At 50.3% G+C, this 25819-nt stretch overlaps 1 protein-coding gene across 2 annotated transcripts in view; it reads left to right on the top strand.

Moving 5' to 3' along the window:
- The window catches only part of GALNT16 (polypeptide N-acetylgalactosaminyltransferase 16), a 95517-nt gene extending 69957 nt beyond the window's left edge, over positions 1 to 25560 (top strand). The window contains exons 7-16 of one of the 2 annotated variants that reach the window (XM_033187615.1): positions 1955 to 2042; positions 3563 to 3647; positions 3969 to 4072; positions 9142 to 9268; positions 10014 to 10106; positions 12242 to 12325; positions 18163 to 18304; positions 18992 to 19117; positions 19486 to 19527; positions 23166 to 23225. In XM_033187615.1, the coding sequence (XP_033043506.1) occupies positions 1955 to 2042; positions 3563 to 3647; positions 3969 to 4072; positions 9142 to 9268; positions 10014 to 10106; positions 12242 to 12325; positions 18163 to 18304; positions 18992 to 19117; positions 19486 to 19527 (891 nt within the window). In that variant the 3' untranslated portion in view covers positions 23166 to 23225. Of the gene's footprint in view, positions 1 to 1954; positions 2043 to 3562; positions 3648 to 3968; positions 4073 to 9141; positions 9269 to 10013; positions 10107 to 12241; positions 12326 to 18162; positions 18305 to 18991; positions 19118 to 19485; positions 19528 to 23165 lie in introns of both variants that reach the window. The other variant, XM_033187614.1, reaches the window with a different exon arrangement.
- The last annotated feature ends 259 nt before the right edge of the window (positions 25561 to 25819 follow it).

Genomic DNA, 25819 nt, shown 5'->3' with positions numbered 1-25819 from the left:
CTAGAATCAAAAAGATGGACAATAACATGTGCTGGCAAGGACATGGAGAAATAGGAGCTGTATCAGGCCATTCTTGCACTGCTGTAAGGAAATACCTGAGACTGGATAACTTATAAAGAAAAGAGGTTTCAGTGGCTCACATTGTACAAGCATGGCACTGGCATCTGCTTGGCTTCTGAAGAGGTCTCAGGGAGCTTTATTCATGGCAGAAGACGAAGGGGGAGTAGGTACCTCACATGGCAAGAGTGAGGGCAAGAGAGAGTTGGCTGGAGGTACTACATACTTCTAAACTAACCAGATCTCATGAGAAGTCACTCACTATCACGAAGACACCACCAAGCCATGAGCGATCCACCCAACTGGATCCATGACCCAGATACCCCCAACTAGGCCCCATCTCCAACCTTGGGGATTACATTTCAACATGAGATTTGGGTGGGATAAATACCCAAACCATATCAGGAGCCTTCATATATTGCCGGCAGGAAAATAAAGTAGGGCAGCCACGTTGGAAGGCAGTCTGGCAGTTCTGCGAAAGTTTGAACATAAGTTAGTTACCATACGACCCAGCAGTGGAGCTGCTAGGTGTATACCCTAGAGAAATGAAAACATATGCTCACACAGTAACTTCAGAGCAGCACTATTCAGAATAACTGAAAGGTAGGAAAAATTCAAATGCCTGTCAACTGACGAATGGGTAAATAAAATGTAATGTATCCATACAACAGAATTATCCAGTCATTAAAAAAATGAAGAACTGATTCATGCTGCAACATGGATGAACTTTGAAAACCTATGTGAAGTGAAAGCCAATCATGAAAAGCCATACATTATATGATTCCATTCATAGGAAATGTCCAGAATAAGCAAATCTATAGAAATAGCAAGTAGATTGGGTTTCTTATTGGGGTGGTGAGAATGTTCTGGAACAAGATAGTGGTGATAGTTGTATAATCTTGTGAATATACTAAAAACCATCAATTGTGCACTTTAAACCTGTGATTTTATATCTCAGCACAAAAAAAGTCTATAAAAAGGATGAAGTGAGGCCTTCCACAGAGCACTGAAAAACCGTCAAAGGTCTCCACCGTTCAGCCCCATCTCAGGCTTCCCTTATCTTGATCTAGGGTGGGAACTGAGGGGTACAGCTGGATTCCAAGTTCCAGACAAGAGGATTTGGGGGGCGAAAGCAGAGTGGAGAAAGAGAAGAAAGAAGAGGCTCCGTTCCCTGTCCCCTATGGAGGGCGAAAGACGAGAAGGCTCATGAAGGGTGATGAAGTTTTGCATGTGGTATATGACGTAATCTACCACCCAAAAAAAGAGGCCAGCAAAATCAACATTATTCCTCAAGGTTTTGGATTTGGATTTGTGTTCTGGGAGGTGATGCGGGGAGTGGTGAGTCTGACCTTGTAACAGTGGATGTGGTGTGAGAGGGATAGCACTCAGATTACGTGGGGACCACGGAGCCCCTGCCCTCCAGCCGCTAGTAGTCCTGTTGGGAAGACTCAAACAACTTTTATACAAAGGTAAACGATATTAATAAAACAACAGTTCAGACCAGAAATAGAAAAGCCACCTCAGGCAGCACAGTGAGTCACTGTCCCAGGAATCATCTAGGCTGTCATTGTAAGAGCAGTTTAAAAGAGGAAAAAATCCTTCAGCCTGCAGCAGTCAGGGAAGACTTCATGGAGTAGGTGAGATTCTAGCAGGGCTCAAAATGATGTGTGAGGAAGAGGCTGGGAGAGTACATGGGAGCCAAATAGGAACATCCAGGAGCTTGCGTGTGGTGATGCAGGACAGCTGCCAGGAGCCTACCAGGGTTGAGGGGCAGCCCTGGGCATACCCTGCAGGAAGTGCTAAGTGCCCCATGTCTCAGAGAGGCCTTCTCCCCAGAGCAGGCAGCTAGGCCTTTTTCTACAGAGGAGTCCCAGGCCTCACACCATCTCTCTCCTAGGACCACACCCGCGTGGTGAGTCCCATCATTGATGTCATCAGTCTGGATAATTTTGCCTACCTTGCAGCATCCGCTGACCTTCGTGGAGGTGAGTTCTACTCCCAGGGATGGAGCTGTAGACATGAAAGGAGGTAAGTGAGGCTAGGCAGGCAAAAACCCTTGCTTGCTGCTCTTTCCAGCTGTGCCAGAGAGCCTCATGCACACTCCTTCCACCACCTCCAAAGAGAAAATGAAGAGGGATTAGGTGCAGCCCTGGGACTGGGGACAAAGGAGCAGCACTGGCAGTTGCAGGCTTCTGGTTCAATCAATATCAGAGCCAGACTAGTCTCTCATCTTTCCCTCCTTCCAAATATTGACACTTTCTACCTAAATGCTTCAAGCCTAGGGATCATGGTCACAAGTCCTGGCAGAAGACCGTGATGTGACAGCTGTCTTGAGGATGGGGAGTGGGGATCCCTCGGCCTTGCATGACTTCCTAACACGTGTGCCCCAGAGATGGTCAAGACCTGTGCTGTGTATGGCAACTATCAGCCACATTTGGCTGTTGAGCTCTTGAAATGTGACTAGTCTTGAAAAGTGACTAGTTGGAACTGAGAGCGCTGTGGGCATAGAAAACTCACCAGGTTTCCCAGACTTAATGTGAAAGAATGTAAGATACCTCATTAGTAATTTTTTGTATTGATTACATGTTGAAATGACAATATTTTTGACATATTACATTAAAAATATTTCATCCAAATTAATTTCATATATTCTTTTTCTGATGTGATTACTAGAACATTTGAATTATGTATTTGGCTTACATTTGTGGCTTGTATTATATTTCTTTTGGACTATGCCAGGTTGTTCAGTACAGTAGATAATAGCCACCTTTGGCTACTTAAACTTACATTAATTCAAATCAAATAAAACTTAAAAGGCAGTTCCTTAACTGTTCTAGCCACATTTCAAGGCTCAGTAGCCACATGAAGTTAGTGGCTACCATATTCGACAATGCAGATATAGAACATTTCACCGTTGCAGAGAGTTCTATGGAACTGTGCTGCTCTAGAGAGTCTGGTGCTGGGAGCTAGTGGGCACAGTGGATTTCCCATTTGGGATCTGGGCTCCCAGTATATGGACCCAGCCATTAGTTAGATCGCGAGTCTGGGTGGGATTCTGAAGGGAGCCAGGCATTTCCCCTTTGGGAAATCACCTCAGGGCTTTGGCACTGGCAGCTGCCCCTGCCTGGAATTCCCTTTTTCCAGGTATCTGCATAGATCTATCCTTCATTCAGGTCTCTACTCCAAAGTCACCAGAGAGCCTTTCCTGACTATTCTAACTATAATATTAATAGTATGGGCACTCCTCTTTTTTTTTTTTTTTTTTAGTGCTTTCATCCCAGCAGAGATAGCCTCCATTGATTTATTTATCTTTGTAGTTTCTGTCTTACCCAGTAGATGGTACACTTCCTGAGAGGAGGGGCTTGGCTCATTCCACATGAAGGAGGGACTGCACGAATAACCCAGGGCTCTGATCAGGGGAGACTCCGAGGGGTGGTGGAGTGAAGGGGCTCAGCAGCCCGCAGCTCTGCCCTGAGCTCTGTCCTCACCTTGCTCTGTCCCTTAGGATTCGACTGGAGCCTGCATTTCAAGTGGGAGCAGATCCCTCTTGAGCAGAAGATGACCCGGACAGACCCCACCAGGCCCATAAGGTCAGGGCTGCTGTGGGCTCTGGGGGACCTCTTCCTTCCCTGGGTCAGGGGCCTGGGAGGCTCTTCAGAGGCTACATCGGTCGCTTGGGCTATTGAGGTGCGCTGTCAAGTGCCGACTCTGTTCTGGGCCCTCAGAGCCTGTCTGCAGGGACAGGGCAGACAGAGGCCACGGGAACAGATGTGGGGGGCCAGGGAGCTGGCCAGTGACTCTGCAGGGAGGGATCTAGAGGCTGATGGTCTTGGGTCCCAGGTCGGGGCCATCTAAAGGGCCTCCTTGCTTCTCCAGCTCATGAGTTGCCTCTTCCCTCTCCTTGCTCCCAGGACGCCTGTCATAGCTGGAGGAATCTTCGTGATTGACAAGTCCTGGTTTAACCACCTGGGAAAGTATGATGCCCAGATGGACATCTGGGGAGGAGAGAATTTTGGTGAGTTGGGAAATAGTGACAGTGAAAACCGAAGCAGTAAGAACCATAGCTAACCCTGACAGAGCACTTTCTATGCGTGAGGACCTGATCTAAGGACTTCACACACATGAGGTCTTTTAATTCTCTCAAGGACCCTCTGAGGTAAGTATCATTTTACTTTCCATTTTTACATTTTCCATTTTACTGATTTTAAAATCCAAGGCACAGAGAAGTTAAGCAATTTGTCCTAAGCCACACAGCTAGTAAACAAAGAGGTTCTGTTCAGGGGGAGCCCATGGTCAGATGACTGGACATGTGTGTGGAAGAACACACAACTGTATCACAGACCACAGCTTACACATGTGGCTGCTTCCCTACCAGCAAGGCTGGGAGGTGTGTGGGAGAGGGTGGCGGTGAGATGCTAAGTAATGGAGTCAGATGGCCTGGGTGCAAACCCTGGCCCTACCACCTGCATGCTGTTTGGCCCTGGGCAAGTTAAAGCTCTTTAAAGTCTGAGTTTCCTCAAGAGGTTGTTATGAGTACTAAATGAGGTGATGCGTTAAAGGCAGGTCACAGTGCTGGTGGTCACTGTCATGAGGCAGTCTCTAGACTCAGAAGGCACAGGAAGCTGCCCCTCCCTGCCCTGAAGCAGCAGCGAAGGAGACAGAAGTGGGGGAAACTGTTCCAGTAGGGAGCTGGAGGGGCTGGGCCCTCATACACTTGCTTCTCAGACCATGGTGTTGGGACCACAGAGCACCAGGGAAGGGTTACCAAGTGGGATCGGAGCCCAAACTCTGGACTCCATTCTGTGTGGGCTGGCAAGCCAGTCACCTCTTTGAATCTCAGTTCCTTCATTTGCAAAACAGGGCTGCATGTGAGATGGAAGTTAGATAAGGGTGAGCATCATCAGTTAGGGTCCTGGCAGAATACGGAGGGCGCACCCAACGTGAGTGTTTATTAAAGGCCTTATTTACACAGTGCAGGCAGGATAGAGGGAACCGCAGGGACAGCACAGCACTGGGCAGGGCTGTGAATTCTGGGAGCTGTAACCACCCCGATGTCTGAAAGACAGGGTAAGGGAGCACCCCACAATGGAGCTCTGGTCATGGAGCACATGCAGCCAGCCCATGGCACCTGGTGGAGAGTGTCAGGGCTAAACACTCACCCTCACTCTACCCCAACCCCGTCATCTCCTGCTGGTGCCTCCCTGTCTGCCTGAGGAAGGGAACTCCGTGGTGCAGCCCTCAGGGGCAGTCTCACAAACAGCGATGTGGAGATGGGGGCGGTAGGGAGCACCATTCTGGGGTCTCCAGGAGCAGGGGCATGTACTTGGTGGCCTATTCTTGCCCTCTTGGTGGACCCAGCCCTTCACAGAGCCCCGTCCCACTGCGTCCTTCTTCCTGACCAGGTGTTCTGTGTGGTAACTAGGGCTGGTGGTATCTCACCCATCTGAGAGGTAGAAAGACTGAGGTGGATGCTGCCTTCCACATTGCAGTCCAGAAACTCCACGTGTAACGGGCATATGTAGCTCCTTTACCAGAGCCACTTATGTGTTTGTGGGATGTTGGCAAAGGCACAGTCTATGTCTCTGAGATATAAGAAGCAGGGATTCTTTAAGTCTTTCTCCCTGATCAGGAAAATAGCAGTGAGGGGGCTTGCAATAGGCCTGATCCCGAATCAAAACCAGCTGGAGTGGGAATGGGCATGGGACTCCCCCTGCTTTGTAACTTGCTTTTGGAGGCTGTTTCCAGGCAGGGTTTGGAGGAGTAAATTCTGGGAACTGGGGTGCAGTGACCCCTCCATTCTGACCCCTTTCATGTGTTTTGGGTCCAAGAGACCTGCTTTGTGTCCTCAATCTCGGCCTGAAGGGCTTTGGCAAAACCAGTTTCCTGTGAAGACTTGGAAAGCTGGGAAACCCACAGGCTCCTTGCTCTGCCTCCAGAGGCTTTTTTTCTTTTTCTTTTTCTTTTTCTTTTGAGGCTAGAGACAGAGAAACAAGTGAATGATCAAATAGCTCACTTCAAACTCTGCCTGAGGCAAGGGCTCCGTGGTTGGAGAACTTGAAAGGTGAACCACAGAGTGGTTCTGGCGAGGGTTTTGTTTCTTAGAAGAAATTCAAAGAAATGTCTAGGCCAGCTGCAGTGCTCAGACGCTCAGCCGCTGGGACGGGTTTTGAGCTGTGAGACTCCTGTCGCTGGCGAGTTTGAGCCTTTTCTTTTATTCCCTTATTGAAGGAAGGGAGATTCCCACACCAAGATGTGTTTTTTCGTCTCCAAAGAATTCCAACTCGGGAGCCCAGAGGCCACCTTGAGTGTGGCTGGCAGATGTGCAAACTTTGGGATTCATGTTGCGGATCCTTTTCAAACATAAATTATGTTGCTCTTTTGCTCAAAACCTTGCAAGGATTCTCATGTCACTCAGAGGAAAACCCAAACTCCTTACTGGCTACGAGGCCCTAAGGTATCTGCCTGTCCCTGCAGCCACACACCTGCCCTCACTTCCCACTTATCCCACCTGCCTCACTCCACGTGGGCGGCACAGCCTCCTATCTTTTTTTGTTTTTTAGATGGAGTCTTGCTCTTGTTCCCCAGGCTGGAGTGCAGTGGCTCAATCTCAGCTCATTGCACTCTCTGCCTCCCAGAATCAAGCGGTTCTCCTGCCTCAGCCTCCTGAGTAGCTGGGATTACAGGCACACACCACCAGGCCTGGCTAATTTTTGTATTAGTAGTAGAGACAGGGTTTCATCATGTTGGCCAGGCTTCTCTCGAACCCCTGACCTCTCAAGTGATCCGCCCGCCTCGGCCTCCCAAAGTGCTGGGGTTATAGGTGTGAGCAACCGCCCCCCTCCCCCGCCCAGCATGGCCTCCTTGAACCTGCCAGCTATGCTCTTACCACTAGGGACCTGCCCTTGCCGGCTCCTCTGCCTGGAGTGCTCTTCTCCTGCCAGCCACAGGACTTGCTCCCTCACCTGTTTCAGGTCTTTGCTCAAATGTCCCTTTTACAGTGACAACTCTCCTTATCAGCCGAATTTAAAATGCAATCATAGTCCTCCCCCAGCACCATCCACTGGCCCTCTTCAGTTCCCAGCCTGGGTCACTTTTCTCCATGGCCCTAACTACCATCTGATATGCTCTATTTATTTTATTTTATTTTTTCATTTTATTTATTTATTATTTATTTATTTTTAGAGACGGAGTCTCGCTCTGTCGCCCAGGCTGGAGTGCAGTGGCGTGATCTCAGCTTACTGAAACCTCTGCTTCCTGGGTCCAAACAATTCTCCTGCCTCAGCCTCCCGAGTGGCTGGAACTATAGGCGCATGCTGCCACACCTGGATAGTTTCTTTTGTATTTTAGTAGAGACGGGATTTCACCATGTTGCCCAGGCTGGTCTCGAACTCCTGAGCTTGGGCAATCCACCGCCCTCAGCCTCCCAAAGTGCTAAGATTACAGACGTGAACTACGGCATCTAGCCGATATGCTACATTTTTATGCATTTTCTTGTTTACTTGTATTTTTTTGCTCCTTATTTTACGGAGTTCCTTTCTCCCTGCTTCACTGCTAGAGTACAAGGGAATCTAGAGCAGTGTCTGACATATAATGAAAATTTACTGAGTGAACTAAAGAATCTGGCCGTGTGGCTTGCTGGACACAGTGTGAACTTGATGCTGCATTTCTGCAACTGAATATTTGAGCGACCTTGGAGAGGTTATTTAACATCTTTGAGCTTCAAAGTTCTCATTTAAAACAATAAGGGTAGTAGTCCTGACTTCACATGGTTGCAGTGAGAATTAGACATTGGATAGAAAGAGCATGGTGTGTAGTAAGTACTCAATAAATGGATGGTTACTGCTATTGTTATGGCCATTGTTGATAATAATAACAACAGTTAATAGTATTATAGACAATATGGGCTGAGTGGGATGAAGTGACTTAACTAGCATAACAAAGTTGGGATGGCAGAAATGGAACCAGAATGCAGATCTTCTGTCCCCCAGGACTGTCCCCAGTTCTAAACCTTAGTTGCTGAGGCCAACACAGAGCTCTGACCAGGAGAAGGGACGGATGCCTGGCAGTTTATAGGCAGACCTAGGGAAGCCCATTGATACAGCCATCCTTACATGCGGGTCCAGGTATACCAAGTGTCCAGTTCTGGCCCTGAACCACATCTGGATGTTGCTTGGTGCACATAGGCTGGCCAGAGGTGGGCTTTAGTCCTGCTTCCTCCAATCTGCTCTTTGCTAGTCACTGGGAGGGTCCTGACCAGCTACACCAGGTGAGAGCCCCTAGGCCTGGCTGGAGACCATGAGTATCCTTACAGCCAACTGAGGAGTGGGAAGAGACTATAGGGTTACTATGAAGGAAGGTAGGAAATCAAGAGATTATGTGAGATTCAGCCAGCTGTCAAGGTGGGTCCTTACCATAAATGGCAGCTGGTGAGTGGAGATCAGAGTGGTAATTTTTGAGGTCCCCTTCTGGGCAGCAGGATGGCCACTGCTCTCCCAACACCACTGGGGACCACAGTCATCCACAAAAGCTGGTTCAGCTCCACCGCCACCATCAAAAGGAGGCATGGCTCAAGAGGGCCAGTGAGAGCCTGTACAAGGAGACCAGCTGGGCCAAGAGGGAGGTTGGGGCCAGCCCAAGAGGTGCCAGCTGGAGCAGCCTGTGGTTTGGTTGGCGGCTGGTTTTCCGACCTCGCGGGTGCACAGAGCTGGCTGATGAGCAGATGTGTTTTTCCTTAGCTCATGTCTGGCCGGGGCTTTCTAGACAGAGCCTGGAAATGATGCTGCTGTTCGGTTGTTTTCCTCCTATTGATGTTCTTGCTGTTCCTTCAAGCTTTTTCCACTGCTCTTCCCGGAATGGGCCACAGGGATCCTGTGTATATGTGTGTGTGCGTGTGCACGTACACACGTAGAGTGGGCAGTCAGGAACATTGGCAAGAAGTGGAAGCACTCCATTTGAGCAGGCCCAGGAGCCCCGACCCCAGCATGTACCTCCAGTGAGACACCAAAGGGAAGGGAAGTCAGCCCCTTCCCACCCTCACTTGCCAAGGAGCCCCTTCCTCCTCCTGACTGCTACCATTTCCTGCAGAGCTCTCCTTCAGGGTGTGGATGTGTGGTGGCAGTCTGGAGATCGTCCCCTGCAGCCGGGTGGGCCATGTCTTCAGGAAACGGCACCCCTACAACTTCCCTGAGGGTAATGCCCTCACCTACATCAGGTAGGTCACCAAGGAAGGAGCACGGGACTCGGCGCAGGACACCGAAGCCCAAGCCCCCAGCCCTGCCAGTTATCGCTATGTGACTGGGCAGCCACCTCACTTCTTGGGCCTGTTTCCCCATTTGCACCCTCTGGTAACCTCCTGGGATTGCAGGTACCTTCTGGAGTGGAGGGATGAAGTTATGGGAGTTGCCACCAGGTCTCTCTTACCTTGACTTCCTTTGTCCATATGAGTCTCGGAAAATTGGCCAAATCCCCAACTAAGCCATGCTCTCCACTCATTGAGCCCCGGTGCTGGTCTTGGATGCCAGTGTCCCAACCCTGACTTGATCAACCATCTGTCCATCCCTATCCTCAGCTACAGGGTGCACTAGTCTCAAGGGAGAGTGGATAGTGTCCTAGAAGACCACTCCATGGTCTGCTGTCCTGAGGAGGTTGGCAGGGGAGGATGAAGGGCTTGTCATGAGCACCCTCTTACATGTGGATGGTTCTTCACCTTGTCGAGCTCATGCTTATTTGTACAGGGTTTGGAGCAGCAGCTGCCCAAGTCTAGCTGCATACCTACAAAGTCGATGGGTATTGACAGACTGTCTTCCAAAAGGATTGTGCTAATCTATACCATCCAAGTATCACCTTGCTCCTGAGATTCTCATTGCCCTGTATTCATGGATCAATTCATCTTGACCCTGACGGCTAATGCTGTGGCTTCCCTGGTGACCTTATTTTGCTCTTTCCTCTCCTTTTAGGAACACCAAGCGCACTGCAGAAGTGTGGATGGATGAATACAAGCAATACTACTATGAGGCCCGGCCCTCGGCCATCGGGAAGGCTTTCGGCAGGTAGGCCCCTCCAACTCCACTGTCTGACTCTCTCTACCCACATTAGCACACCCCCAGCAAAATACAAAGTGGTGTGTACGCCAGGGAACCGCCCACAACCTCCCCAGCCACTGAGCTCCCACTCTAATGGGCTTCTTTGGGTCCTGGGAGGGAATGCAATGCAGAGACAAGACTTAGGCTTTGAGGAGCATGAAATCGCATGGGGAGAGAAGGCTCACTTATGAAAAAGAGCTGCCTGTCCACAGCTGCCTGCAGGAAAACAGGCATCTGTGGGAGTGCTTAGGAAGGAGCTGCCTGCAGAAAGCATTTGGTGTTCTGCCTCCACCCCCTGTTCAAAATTGAGATCTGTTAGCCTATTTTCCTGTCATGGACTGTTATGACTACAGTCTAGTTAAGCATTTTCAAAATGCAGCTGGGTTGTGAAATCAATTTAGTGGGTTGTGACCAGCATTTAAAAAGAGAGAGAGAGAAGTAGAACATTATAGATTAGATTAGTACAGAGCAGGATAGAAAATGAGAGTTGATTGCAATTAAGGGTTAGTATTGTCCTTATGAAACTCTTATTTCAGTTGTGGGTGCATGTGTGTGCATGCATGTGCCTACACATGTACAGTCGCCCCTCTGCATCCACAAGGGATTGGTTCCGGGACCCCCCCACGGATACCAGAATCCACAGATGCTCAAGTCCCTGATATAAAATAGTGTAGTATTTGGATACCCTATGCACAACCTCCTGAATATTTTAAATCATCTCTAGATTACTTATAGTACCTAATACAATGCCTACACATCACCTCATTTGCGTGGATTCAATGTACTACTCGATGCATGGTGAATTCAAGTTTGACTTTGGAACCTTGTGGAATTTTTTTTTTTTTTTTTTTTTTTTTTTAGATGGAGTCTCATTCTGTCACCCAGGCTAGAGTGCAGTGGCACAATCTAGGCTCACTGCAGCCTCCACCTCCTGGGTTCAAGCAATTCTCCTGCCTCATCCTCTAGAGTAGCTGGGATTACAGGCATGTACCACCATGCCCAGCTGATTTTTTGTGTTTTTAATAGAGATGGGGTTTCACCATGTTGGCCAGGCTGGTCTTGAACTCCTGATCTCAAGCAATCTGCCTACCTTGGCCTCCCAAAGTACTGCAATTACAGGTGTGAGCCACTGTACCTGGCCTGGAATTTTTTCCTGAGTAATTTTCATCCAAGTTTGGTTGAATCCATGGATGCGGAACCCACAGATACCGAGGGCTGACTGTGCATGGGGCGTATTAGATTACAATGTAAGGTATTTATCTCCTACTTAAACTTGTGGTCAGAACAGTTTGAAAACACAATTAATGATCATCAAGGAATCATCCCCCTATTTATTCATATCTATCTACCTTTTTTTGAAAAAAAAAGTTATGTCATTAAATCTTTCTTGTAATGGGGAACTAACATTTACTTAGCACCTGGCCTGTGCTAAGTGCTTCATGTCCCCTTAATTTGCTTGATTCTCACAAAAGCCTTCTCAGACGAGTGACTGTGTCCCCAGATGAATGTAGAGGACACTGAGGCTCAGATAGCTGGTGATGAGGGCGTCAACCAGTGGCCATTGTGGTGGGTGTACCTGAGGAAGGTGAGGATGGCGGTGTCCCAAGGACACATCTAATGGTTTTATGTGCCAGCACACCTGAAAGATGTTTAAAGCTTGCTCTTCCTGCTGTTAGACCTTTCTCCTGTACTTCTCGTTAACTCTGCAAAGATAAAGACCAGTTCTTGGTCTGCTAACTGAGGTCTCAAGGAGTGAGAAGCTGAAAGAAAGATGTAGTCCCGTATGGTCTGTGCTCACGCTGAAAGGTGAGCTCCAGGCAGGAATTTAAGGAGTGAGGAATAGCCAGGAGACCTGACTTGAGCTTGCAGGTCAGAGAATGACATCAGACAAGCGGCGAGGGCTGGACATGGCAGGCTGGACATGGCAGGCTGGACATGGCAGGCTGGACATGGCGGGCTGGAAGGCTCCTCGTCCTTGCCTGCCTGAGACAGATGGGAAGAGGGGGCTGACTCCTGGGGTTGGGAGACGGGCCTCTGGTGTCCTCGCTGGGGCTGCCTTCCACACTGGCAGGCCAAATCCCAAGACCTGCCTCCTCCTACAGTGTAGCGACGCGAATAGAGCAGAGGAAGAAGATGAACTGCAAGTCCTTCCGCTGGTACCTGGAGAACGTCTACCCAGAGCTCACGTAAGTGCAGCCCTCATCTTGTGCATCCCCCAGGCGGATAGCGGGTGGTTGGGGCCAGCAGCCTGGGCCCCACCCCACTCTTAGATCTCCTCAACACCGGTGATCTGGCTCTTTCTAGTTGCCAGGTTTTATCTTCATGTGAAGGCTCTGGGGGAACTGAGAGGGCATTACTAGGAGTTATAAATTAGGTGTGGTGGGAACCAAATTTTTAATGGTCTCAGACCTAGAAATGGACATTATCCCCTTAGGAAACAACATTGCATTACATAGCAAAGGCTGCAGGACATTCGTCCCCTTTAGCCCTGTTCTCTCCCTTCTGGGAGTTTATCCTAAGGAAATAAAGCAACCAAAGCAGAAGCTGTTGACCAGTAGATCAACAGCTGCAGCGAAAAAATGAGAAATCGCCAGACACAGTGGGTTATACCTGTAATTCCAGCACTTTTGGAGGCCAAGGCAGGAGGATTGCTTGAGTCCAGGAGTTTGAGACCAGCCTGGGCAACATAATGAGACTTTGTCTCTACTAAAAATAAAAAAATTAGCTAGGCATGGTGGGACACACTTGTGACTGGGAGGATCACTTGAGCCCGAAAGGTAGGGCTGCAGTGAACCCTGATTATGCCACTGCACTCCAGCCTGTGTTAGAGTGAGGAAGAGGAAAGGTGCAGGGAGGTGAGGGGAGGTGAGGGGAGGGAGGGAGGGAAGAAGGAAGGAAGGAAGGAAGAAGGAAGGAAGGAAGAAGGAAGGAAGGAAGGAAGGAAGGAAGGAGAGAGGAGGAGAGGGAAAGAGAGAGGAGGGGAGGGAAGGGAAGGGAAGGGAAGGGAAAAGAAAAGAAAGAGAGAATCAACAATAGGGGATGGGTTCCGTGAGTCACCGTACATAGATTTAAACAAATGTTATGCACCCATTCATATCATAATCATAGAAACTGTGAAGAAAACACAGGGAAATGGTTGCTCTGGCAAATGAGAAAACAAAATGCAAATGGTATGTGCACTCAGGCTGTACTTACCCAGGAATATGTGTCCACTCTCACAGGACTGTGGGCAATAAGCTACAATGGCCTTTTCAGTGTCTTGGTTACATCCACGTGGTTCATTTTCTCACCTTCCTCAGGTCTTGACTCAAGTGTCCTCTTCCCAGGGAGACTTTCCCTGAACACTCTGAGTTTGCAGCTCCACCTCCCTCCCCAGCATCATCTTCTTCATGTTCCTTGTAGCCGTTATTATCATCGGCATTATCTGGTCAATTAATTTTGTTGTATCTCCCTGAACTTGACTGTAAGTTCCGTGAGGGTGGAGGCTTTGATCTGCTTGTTCACTGCTTTATCTCCAGCACCTGGAACGGTGCCTGTCATAAAATGGGCACTCAGTAAATATTTTTAATGGAATAAATTGCATAGTCTGTACACCTCAATCATGTATAAAAGCCACATGCTCCCTCTATAGCTGTCACCTTGGGGAACACGTTTCCCACCATTGCCAGCTTTCTCTCAAGGACGCTGCCATGGCTTTCCGGAACACTTCACCCCTCGGAGCTTGCATATCCTTGAAAGAGGCAAATCTTTGTCCCTTTGAGGACAGGTTTGATTTTTGGCCAACAGCCACCATTAAGTTGTAGCCAAGTGCAGTGAATAAGCTAGATGATTAACCCAGATAATTATAATCCCAGGTCCCAAACACAGCATGACTGTAAAGGAACGAGATTAAACTGACCCTGAGAGCAATTTCCAAGAAGTTCCAGAACAATGTGAGCAACGGCAGTGTCACTGGGAGAAGGTCAGTGGCCTAAATAACCCCAGTTCCTTGGACACTAGCTGTGATGGGAAGAACATTAATTTATGAAAATGCAACTTCCTGAAGTGATCACTTGTAGGGGACAGTGCTCATTCAGATGCATCATTTCTGAGGCGCTGAAGAAAAAAGAGCAGTCACTTCTTTATGCTGTGTCAGCGTTCATACAGTTGGGTGAAACCCACTAGTTCCAGTCCTAAGGCGCGAGCTGAGCAGCCTGTGGGAAGAGTGGGGGAGGCCTAGGAATGCCGTTCCTCTCCATCCCCAGTGCCCTGCCACAGGGTCTGATGACACCTCCAAGGACCAAGGGGAAGAAATGTCTCATAACTATCAGAAACCTGGCTCAATCACAAGGCAGGAGAGTAGATGAACCAGCTACGCCGATGAGGAGCAGAAGTCTTCTTCTGTTTGTTCTGCCACTGTGTGAAAGTTAAAATAAATTTTTGTCGCTAAAATGGAAACCCCAGACCTCATTCCTATCTGGATTACTCACCCCCAGTTCCCAGGATGAGGGGCCAGGAGTGGATCAACTTGTTGATTAGAAACGGGACCCATAGGCCTGAGTGATACCAATTTTCCTCCAAACAAGGGGTCCCTAAATAGTTGCCTACACTTGCAAATGGTCAGTGGGGAGACTGAGGAGGCTGAAAGAAGAGGCTTCTGCTCTCCAACGCCTGCCATGGCTCTGCCCCTTCTCCAGGTTAGAGCTCTGCAGCTGGCCTCAGCAACTGCTAATTTATTACTTGCATTAGGACTGTCAGGAACTGTTGTTCAGGCTGTGCATTGCACAAGCACATCATGTTCGTGAGGGTGCTAGTTGCATAGTAGACATGGCACGTCCATGACAGTAATTCCAAGCAAATGGCAGTAAGCATTCTTCTTCTAACAAAACCAGTATGTCAATTTTCTAACAGAAAGAAGTAGTGTCTTGGGGAATGGACCTAATGGCAGCCTGTGTACACGGAAGAGACCCATAGAGAAGAAAGTGGATGCAGACTTTAGAGGGCTGCTGACAAACAGGACAGCTTAGCCTGGCACTGCCGGGGAGCTGGGGAAGGGTGGCGATGACTGCTGTCCCAGCTGTTCCACAACTGCTGCCACAGTGACAGCTTAGGAGCTGCGTCTGATCTTGAGATTGTTCCCAAGCCTAGGGTTTCTTCCGTAAGCATCACTGGGCATTACCAACCTTGGTCAGTGTCCACCTCACCTCTGTAAGCTGATCAGCTTGCACAACACCCTAAGCAACAGGGGAGTAGCAGGGTCTGGAACAACCCCTGGCCCTTGTGCTGTATTCCCCCTGAGCAGTTATAAAAGAGGTCTCAGTACCCATCTTGTCTCTACAGAGAAGGGAAATGTAACACATTGCTGCTAGATGAGGCCGAGAGTGTGGAGCTCCTGCCCTTCAACATGCTTGTACGTGGCAGGGTTTGCGAACTCAAATTCTTACAGGTGATGTCAATAAGTCAAATGGGTAAGGATGAGACAATAGAGAGTTGTGGGGACTATGACAAACTGTGATGCAAAAGCCCCACTCAGAGGGGCAGCGGCTACTCACTGCGGCAGATTAGTGCCATGCTGGAATGCAAGCTCCTTGTGGCCCGATCTTCCGGTTTTTTCAAGAGAAGCTAGATTCAGATTTGAAGGTTTCTATGTAACCTTAAAATCATTCAATATTGCCAACTAATTAAAAGCAACAACCACCACGCTATGCAGGCCAGACCATGTCCAGGGTCCAGGTTCAGCTTGACACTCGGTGGTTTGCCACCTCTGCTAGAAACTTGCACGGCCTCCCAAAGGGAGTCTGGAGAGGCACAGGCTGCTGCCAGGGGTGTGGGAGAGGAATTGAAAGGGTCTCTCTAAGCCTCTTGTGAGCAGATCAGTTCTGGAACTTTGTGGCTTCTAGCCAGCCCTGAGGAAGGAAGACCTGGTTCGGTCTAGATCCTACAGATGTCCACATCAAAGAATGCCAAACATATTATAATGGCCCAACCCCCCAGGCCCAGATTATTTCACCGACAGAGGTAACAGGAGGCAGAGAAGGCATACAGTTAGACTGTAACCCCTCCTTCTTCCCCGTAACTCCCGGGCCTGGTGAGTCCTTAATCCAAGAATGAACATAACCTGAACTCAGGTATGCAAGCCTGCAGCAGCTGGGGCCAGCAGCTTCCTCAGGTTTATTACCTATAAGGGGTGTGTGTGTGTGTGTAAGCATATTTTCCTGTGCATATGTGAGGTAGGCAGGGGAGGGAGCCCCTTATTTTATAAGTGAGGAGACTGAGTGAAGGGAGAGGGAGGAAAGACTGAGCTGGGGCCTGCTGACTCCATCACACCAGGTCTGAGACACAGGAGCCTCTTGGATACAGGAAACTCAGCTTGCCTTGGAAACAGGACCAGCAGGGGACCAAGAAGGACAGCCGGATTTATATTATTAAAACCAGTGTTTTAGTAATATAATATTTTGGCCAGGTGCAGTGGCTCATGCCTGTAATCCCAGCACTTTGGGAGGCGGAGGCGGGTGGATCACAAGGTCAGGAGATTGAGACCATCCCAGCTAACACAGTGAAACCCCGTCTCTACTAAAAATACAAAAAAAAATTAGCCAGGCATGTTGGTGGGCACCTGTAGTCCCAGCTACTCAGGAGGCTGAGGCAGGAGAATGGTGTGAACCCAGAAGGCGGAGCTTGCAGTGAGCTGAGATCGCACCACTGCACTCCAGCCTGGGCGACAGAGCAAGACTCCGTCTAAAAAATATATAAATAAAATAATAATAATAATATAATATTTTCAAACTTGCCTGTTTTACTTAATAGTGTGCTGTGAACATTTTTCCATACTAGCAAGTATTATTTCACAAAGTCATTTTTTACAATTTTATTTTATTTATGTACTTTGAGACAGGGTCTCACTCTGAAGCCCAGACTGAAGTGCAGTGGTGGCATTATGGCTCACTGCAGCGTCAACCACCTGTGCTCAAGTGATCCTCCAACCTTAGCCTCACAAGTACTTGGGACTACAGGCATGTGCCACTGTGCCTGGATACTGTTTTTTTTACTTTTGTAGAGATGGGGTCTTTCTGTGTTGCCCAGGTTGGTCTTGAACTCCTGGCCTCAAGTGATCCTCCTGCTTTGGCCTTCCAAAGTGCTGGGATTATGGGTGTGAGCCACCATGCCCAGCCATAAGTCATTTTTGATGGCTACAGGGTTTTTCATCCTATGGATGAATCCAAATTTATTTAGCCCAGCTCCTGTTGTTAGATATCGAGAAATTTCTTGTGTTTTCAATACTATCAACCACTCTGAGATGAATATCTTTTACAACATTTATAATTATTTCTGTAGGATATGTTTCTACAAGGGGCAATATTGGTCAAAGGTCTTTGCATTTTTAAGGGCTTTGAGACGTAATAGCACTCTGCCCTCCTGAGAAGCTGTGCTAATCAATGCTCTCACCAGGAAGGTGTGAGAAGATTCAGTCTCACAGCTGTTTCCAACACTGGGCATTGTCATTAAGAGTGTGTGTGTGTGTGTGTGTGTGTGTGTGTGTGTGCGCGTGTACAAATGTACATGCATGGTAAATAAACATCAGTGACTCTGATATGTAGCTCTTTAATCATTACTGAGATTAAACACATTTTCATATTTGTGTTTAATTTGCCTCTTCAAAGCGCCCCCTTCCCTGTCATTTTGGGATTGATTATTGAGCATACATTTTGGCCCCAGGCTCTCCTGAGGCTTTCCTCTTTCTGGACTGAGGGGCTCTGTTTTTCTAGCCTGAGCTCCACCCTGGCTCCCCTATCCTCTATGTCTCAGGCCCAGCCTCCAGGGCAGAGGCTCCCAGAGCCACTTGGAAGATTTCCTGGGGCCCAGGCCCAGTCTTCCCAGAGGCCTCTCCTGCTCCTCACCTCCCCTGCTGGCCAGGCTGCTCCCAGGCCCCTTCCCACAGACACCTCGGCGCTCCCAGAGCTGATGGGATGCTGATGTCTGGCAGAGGGTGTAGGTAAGCCTCTGGGGGGCAGAGAACAAGCCTGACTGCTCTCTTTTCTCTCAGGATCCCTGTGAAGGAAGTACTCCCTGGCATCATTAAGCAGGGGGTGAACTGCTTAGAATCTCAGGGCCAGAACACAGCTGGTGACTTCCTGCTTGGAATGGGGATCTGCAGAGGGTCTGCCAAGAACCCCCAGCCCGCCCAGGTAAGCTGCTTAGGACCTCAGGTAGGAATGGGAGTGGGAGAGAGCTGGGGACATTGCTCAGGAGTGGGGTGAGGGACTTCCCCCTACTCATTCTCCTCCTCTGTCTACACCTTACACAAACCCACTTTGCCAGGCGCCCCTAGACTCTGGTCCTACACATTCGTATCCCCTTTCCAGCCTGTCACTCATGTGCACCACCTGCTTTGTGCTTGCCGAGGGAGAAGTGCTGCCCAGATAGTGCCCAGTTCTCTCCTGAGATCCAGCTGGGTTAAGCTCATGAGACAGGCAATGTTCAAGACTCCGGTGCACACATGGGTCCAACATATGAATATTGCACCCACATCGAAACTAAAGCAGGTCATGGAGACTCCAGTGAGGAGCAGCTCTCGGCTGCCCTGGTTCCATGTCTTGTCATTCTCTCTCATTCCCCACAGTCCCTTGGCACAGCCCTGATTGCCCTCTGGCCAGCTCCAGCTAAGCTCAACCCAATATTTTATCAAAAAATTCAAACATATAGAAAAATAATAAGAATTGTACAGTGAATACCCATACAACCACCCTAGCTCCTACAATTATTTGTAGAAATCTTACAAAAATATGCCATGTGTTTGATTTATTCCCTATCTACCCATCTCCCCACCCATCGCTGTACTTTTTGACTTGGCCTTTCTGCTCCCTGCCTTGCAGGCATGGCTGTTCAGTGACCACCTCATCCAGCAGCAGGGGAAGTGCCTGGCTGCCACCTCCACCTTAATGTCTTCCCCCGGATCCCCGGTCATACTGCAGATGTGCAACCCTAGAGAAGGCAAGCAGGTGAGTCTCCTTGCCTCCAGCACAGAGGCCCAGCAGCCCCAGGGGACCGTGCTTCAGGGTGGCAGACCTTGGCAGGGGAGCCCCTGGTTGACTCAAATAAGCCCTTCAGAGGAGGATCTGGGGGGAGGGGAGCAAAGTCAGCATCTAGGTCAAGCCAATTATTCTGCCCATGAGGAAATACTTCTTTGGGTAATTATTCGTTTAATGCCATCCTGTCAGGCTGTGAGCTCCATGAAGGCAGGGACCACTTGTCTTGTTAACACTGTATGCTTGGCTCCTGACAACCACCACAGTTCAAATAAGTGTTAGCTTTTACTGACAGCATATGCTAGAAATTTGAAATAGATCATCTCATCTAATCCTCCCAGCCACCCAGTGACGTGGATTCTAGTACTACCTCCATTTTATAGGTGAGTAAGCTGAGGCTCACTGAATCTAAAGAATATAAGTCAGATCACATAGCTGAGAAGGGGTGGAGCTGGGATTCAAACCCAGGTCAGTGTGACTTCTAGGCACACAGTCTTAACCCAGCACATAGTAGATGTTCAAATAAGTATTTCTTGACTGCTGGCAGATTAGGGAAACTGAGATCCAGACACAGTGATGTCCAAGCTGGCATAACCAGCCTCACATGAGCACTGCCTTTTCCATTCGTCCGACACTCTCACCCACACTGTCACCACTAATCCTGGGAGACAGGTCAGGGTCAGGGAAGAAACTGATGTACAGAGAGGTGAAGTCACTTGCTTAGGGTACACAGCAACCAGTGACAGTGGAACCAAAGGCTGGATTTCCAGAGCCAGCCAGCTCCCTTCTGTGCTGCTCCCTTCCTGTCTTGGAGGGCTCCCTTGCCGCCCAGGGAATGGGACCTAAGGCTCAGAGGCCGCTCCAGCGCTTCCCCTGCTCACCCTCCTCGGAAGCCTTCCCTGTGCCTGCCTCCGTCGGTGCAAGCAGCGAGGAGGGTGCTCCCTCTCTGATTTGGCCTGTACGGTTTTCCACCTACCCCCCTGTTCTTTGCTTGAGTCGGCACGTTTTTTAAAGGATGAACAGCAGTTTGCTGTGCCATTCTGGAAAGCAGCCACATCCTCTCCCTCCAGCCTGTGTGTGTCTGAGGGATCTGTGTGCCTAGCCCACTTGCTGGACCTGTGGGACACTTTAAGCACATTTGGATGGTAGGGGGATGCAGTCCACCCTCGGCCCTGCCCTGCAGTGGGGCTGTTGCAGTGTCCCCTGCATCTAGAGCACCCACCTCTCTGAGGGCAAATCCTTGAGCCCAAGCCCACCCTCTCCCACTGAGGAATTATCTCCGAGCAAACCTCCACTCACTTGCCCCTCTGGGGCTGAATCACCCATTTCCCCCTTTGTGCTGACGCAGCCTACGGGGTGTGTAGGAATCTCCCTGGCCCCATTCATTCTGCCCCTGCAAGTCCTGCTAGGCTCCTGATGGCACTCTGGGTGCCTGTGCCCCTCTTCTCCCAGGAGGACAGGATGAGCAGCTATCCCACTGCCAATGCCTTCTGGAATCCAGCTGTCCTTCTTGGTCCCCTGCTGGTCCTGTTTCCAAGGCTAGCTGGGTTTCCTGTATCCGAGAGGCTCCTGTACCTCAGACCTGGTGTGATGGAGTCAGCAGGCCCCAGCTCAGTCTTCCCTCCCCCTCCCTTCACTCAGTCTCCTCACTTACAAAATAAGAGGCTCCCTCCGCTGCCTACCTCACAAGGAATCCACAAGAACCAAGAAGTGGAGATGGGCCAGTGGGCGATGTGATACTGTTTCTCAGACAAGCCCAGAATTGAGTGGCCTGGAGAGTCAGGAAACCCTGAGATTGTACCTAATAGCACTGATAGTGAGTGAGAACGAGAATCCTGCTGTTTAGGGAGCACTTCCCAATGACTGGGTGATTCAGTCATTCATTCATCTTAAAACAAAATGACAGCCAGGCACGGTGGCTCACACCTGTAATCCCAGCACTTTGGAAGGCTGAGGTGGGCAGATCATGAGGTCAGGAGTTCTAGACCAGCCTGACCAAAATGGTGAAACCCCGTCTCTACTAAAAACACAAAAATTAGCGGGGCGTGGTAGCACGCATCTGTAATCCCAGCTACTCAGGAGGCTGAGGCAGGAGAATCGCTTGAACCCAGGAGGTGGAGCTTGCAGTGAGCCGAGATCGTGCCACTGCACTCCAGCCTGGGCGACAGAGCGAGACTTGGTCTCAAACAAACAAACAAAACCAAAATGACGTTGGGTGCCTACCTTGTACCAGAGAATGTACAGATCATGTTGGCCACAAGGATGAAAGGACATGGTCCTTGACCCCCAGGGAATTTGCACTTTAGTGGAAGAGAAAGAAGGGAGTGAGCCACTATATTACAGAGGGCTAGATGCTGAGGTGGCACTAAGCACCAAGACTCCCTGGGGTGAGGATGGCCATACTCTCTCCAGCTGGGCGTTGCTGGAGGTTTGGCCTACGTGAGGTAAATGTCAAGGACTAGAAGAGCATGAAGAAATAGGAGGGGGGCCCAAAGGCCCTTGACCTTTAGGCTTCCTGTGGGGACCATGTGGGCCCAGAGAGGCTGAGTCTTGGCCCTACCCTTCACATCCCTTCATTCCCACTGGGACCCCAGGCTCCGCACCTGCCTTCCACCGTGTGTGCACAACCCCCTGCAGCCCTAGCCCTATCCCTGCAGCCAGGTGGGCTCATCTCTCTCCCCCGAGCTGCTCCCTGTCCACCCACTGCCCTCAGAGCCCTCTGGGCTCCCTCCACATGGTCACGAGCACTCCTGCCTCTAATCAAAGACACGGTGAATGAGAGGAGAAGGAAGAGGGGAGGTGGTTGCATGGGAGGCAAATAGGAGAGAAACCCAAAATAGACCTATCTTACTATTATTTTTCCCTGAGCCTTGAAACCTAGGTCTCTGCCTCTCATCCCTTCTCACAAATGTTCCAAGCAACACTCCGTCCTCCACCCAGGCACTTCCCTAATGTTCTACAGAAGCAACTCTTCTTCCCCTTGTCAAACCCGGGGACGGGGAGGCACCAGGAGGTGAAGGCACTGACCAGGAGCCCCTGCATGACTCTGATGCGAGACCTCCAGTCTCCCACCACCCTGCTGGCCCCACACTTCATCCCTACAAAGAAGGCAGCTTCCCACTAAGGGGTGTAGATAACTGGCCTCACAGGTCAGAAGCTTAGGACTGTAGGAAGAAGAAATCATGTTTGCAGAAGTAAAAGATTTACCTAGGCCAGGACTGACAAGCTCGAATGCCTACAGGGAGCTGGTGGGAAAACCCCAATAGGAGAAAAGTCAGGACCATGGTGGCAGGATCTGACTGGATCTATGGTGACCTGAAGAACAAGAGCCTATCTAAAGCAGAGGGCAAATCCTCAGCCCCAGCAAGTGATGCCATGTAAGAAACTGGGCCCAATAACTAAACAGAAGCTAGAAATGCAGATTTGCACGTGGCAACCAAGCTAAATTGTAAATAAACCCAGGGGACTTCTGCTTTGCCTCCTCTGATCTGGACAGGAACTTCTGCAAACTACAGAAGCAAGACCCCTGCTGGGAAGGGCAGGGCTTAAAGCTGGTGTTAGGATAGGATGGGGGCAGCCTCTTACGTAGGAATACACAGCCTGATTTAAATGAGGGGCATGACTGGGCATGGTAGCTCATGCCTGTAATCCCAGTGCTTTGGAAGGCCAAGACAGGTGGATCGCTTGAGGTGAGAAGTTCTATCTAGACCAGCCTGGGCAACATAGCGAGACCCGGTCTCTGCAAAAAATTAAAAATTAGCTGGGTATGGTGGTGTGCATGTATCGTCCTAGCTACTCAGAGGCTGAGGCAAGAGGATTGCTTGAGCCCAGGAGTTCGAGGCTGCAGTGAGCTATGGTGGCACCACTGCAAGAACAAGATCATGCCTAAAAAAAAAAGGAGGGGGATGTGTCCTAGTTATATACAAGGGTTGAGTACATGCATGTGAAATGAAAATACAACATTATTTTTTTAAATCATTGTTTTTTCCTTCCTCTCTTAACCCATCTCCGTTCCTCCTAGAAATGGAGGAGAAAAGGATCTTTCATCCAGCATTCAGTCAGTGGCCTCTGCCTGGAGACGAAGCCTGCCCAGCTGGTGACCAGCAAGTGTCAGGCTGACGCCCAGGCCCAGCAGTGGCAGCTGTTGCCACACACATGACGGTAGCCCCGGGGCCTCCTGTACCTTTTGCATGAGACTTTGGGACCGGAAGGGGGTTAGGGTGGGGGAGTGCAAAGCGGGCTGTTCCCATCTCCCACATTTCCGCCAGGACCATCAGCAAATACCCACCACAACACACGTTCTCCAAAGCTTGTTCCAGGAGGGTGCAGGCGGGCACGCCCCAATGCCCTCAGCGCTGTCCTGGCCTTGCCCTGGGAGAGGAGATGGTCAGGGTGCTGGACTGTTGCTGGGTAGAGACTGAGTAGGTGCCCCTGGCTCTTTGTCCTCTCCCTTGGCGCTTCTTGGGGCCGGGACAGTAGTGTGTGGTCTCTCCCCTTGTTGCCTGGAGAGAGCAAGGACAGAAGCCCACACAGGGGTCTGTTGGGTCATGAGGCCCAGCTGTGTGGGCAGGCAGGGCCGGGGGAATTGGGCAGTGTGGATGGAGAGGCTGAAGGCTGGGAAAAGAGGGAAGAAAGGGAGAGGGGCAGCCTGCAGGAGCAGGTAAAGAACAGGAAGGAGGTGAGAAGTCTGGTGACCTGTCAGAGATGCCAAGCCCAGGGTGGCACTGGGTTGGGTGGGGACGGATGGTATCTTGGCAGCAAAGGATGGGTAATTTGCAAATGAACGTGGATAGAAGAGCAGCAAAGCACCAAAAGAACAAGGTCTCTTACCCAGGACGCAGTCCCTTCCACACTTTACCAGCCCCAGGGTCTGAGCCCGACACTGTGCCTCTAGTCCTGTGCCTGAGGGTGCCCACATTCTTAGCAAAAGGCTGCAGAGGGATCTCTAGGGGAAGATTCGGGCATAGTTTATTAAACAGACTCACTTCTGTTTGGCCATGTGTCAGGCTGAGACCTCTCTCTCGGGCATTAATGAATAGCTAGTGCCCTGTCCCTGCGGCCAGGACCCACTGAAAGGACGGGTAGCCACACACACCCCCGAGTACCCCCAGCCTTGTTTGTCATTTTTAACTCCTACTTTCTCAAAGGTTTTGGCCTCTGTCAATACAGCATCATGGGTCAGGGTGGCTGGAAAGAAGGGAACCTCCTTTCTGGACCATGAACAGCCCCTAAGTCATTAGGGCTCAACGTCACCCTTATTCCCCTCCCCACTACAGGAGGGATTTTCTTGAAGTGTCAGCTATTGCACTGGGCTGGGAGGCTGGCTGTGGCTCCTGTTTGTGTAGAGAACTCCCAGTTCCTTTTCACAGCTGCTGAGAACACATTCGCACATCTACCCCATGGCCTAGTCTTGGAACTGCTCCTGCTATCCCTGCGCCCTGCTTCCCTTGCCCCACTGGCTCTTGGGCAAAGGATTGTTGGTACCAGGACCCTGGGGGTCTCCCCTACAAAGCAGACCAGCCTGGGGCAGATATACCTACCACAGGAGCCCCCTGTCTTTCATAGGCCAAGGATCCACACACCTGTAGAGTTCATGGATTCCAGAAGGTCTAGGAATCTCCTGAAATTGTCCCTAAAATACTGCATGTGTGTGCATACATGCATTTTCCTGGGGAAAGAGTCCATGGCTTCTAAAAGAGGTCCCTGATCCCCAAAGGGCCTGAACCTCTGCTCTGGATTGAAGCCACTGCCTGCCCAAGCTGCCACCCACCCCCTAATCTTCCTCCCTGGTGTGCTCAAACTGCCATCGCCTGCTCCCTCCACACGGCCCTTGGGATCGGCAGCCGAGTGTCTGTGGTCCACAGCACCTGCTCTGGAGGGCCCTCCAGCAGTTTCGCCTCCTGACTCTCACCAGCGTCCTCTCGGCAGCGCTCCCATGCCCGAGTGCACACCCCTGGACTTGCCAGCACAGGGCCCTTTGCCCCCAGGGCCACACTTTGCCCGTCTTCTGTCGTGGTGTTTCTTCCACAGCCAGGTGCAGCCTCAGATCCCCTGTTCATCTGGGAAGCCTCCAGCCACAGCTTAGGACAGAACCGGGCCCAGGACAAAGGCCTCTCCCCAGAGGATGGACTAGAAGGCCTGGGCCACACTCGGGCATGGACCTTTGGGGCTGGGGAGCGGGGGCTTCTCCTCTTGAATGTAAGAGGACTGCTGGCCAGGGGGCCTTCAAAAGGGTCTCTCCTTTGCTGTGGTCAGATCAGGCTCTGCACTTATCAGCCAGTCCTTCGTGGCGACTCAGCCCTATTCTGTTTTTGCTTTTCCTCTTCTTGACCAAAGCATGTGCCACTAGCTGTCCTTGAGGACCTCGTCTTTATGAAACACACCCCTGGAATAAAACCACTTCTTACATGTCCACACGCACCAGTGCCTTCCTTTCTGCCTCCAGGCCTAGCCCTTTGGCACCACCCTCCCCCGCCTCGTGGGGGAAGTCAGGACCTCCTTTCTGTAAAAGTGAAACTGTACATGCTCAAGTCTAGCCCTCTGCTGCACCTGGCAGCTTGCTCGTTGGCCTCCATGCCCTGTGGTGCCCCAGGAACTCCTGACTGCTCCTGTTGGTGGGGGCCAACAGGTGGCCGTACTGCAAGGGCAGGCCTTGGACCAAAACCAGGAACCAGC

This window comes from Trachypithecus francoisi, unplaced genomic scaffold (genome assembly GCF_009764315.1).
Source record: "Trachypithecus francoisi isolate TF-2019V2 unplaced genomic scaffold, Tfra_2.0 Lachesis_group3, whole genome shotgun sequence".
Lineage (NCBI taxonomy): Eukaryota > Metazoa > Chordata > Mammalia > Primates > Cercopithecidae > Trachypithecus > Trachypithecus francoisi.
This window is presented reverse-complemented; position numbering and strand designations above follow the sequence as displayed.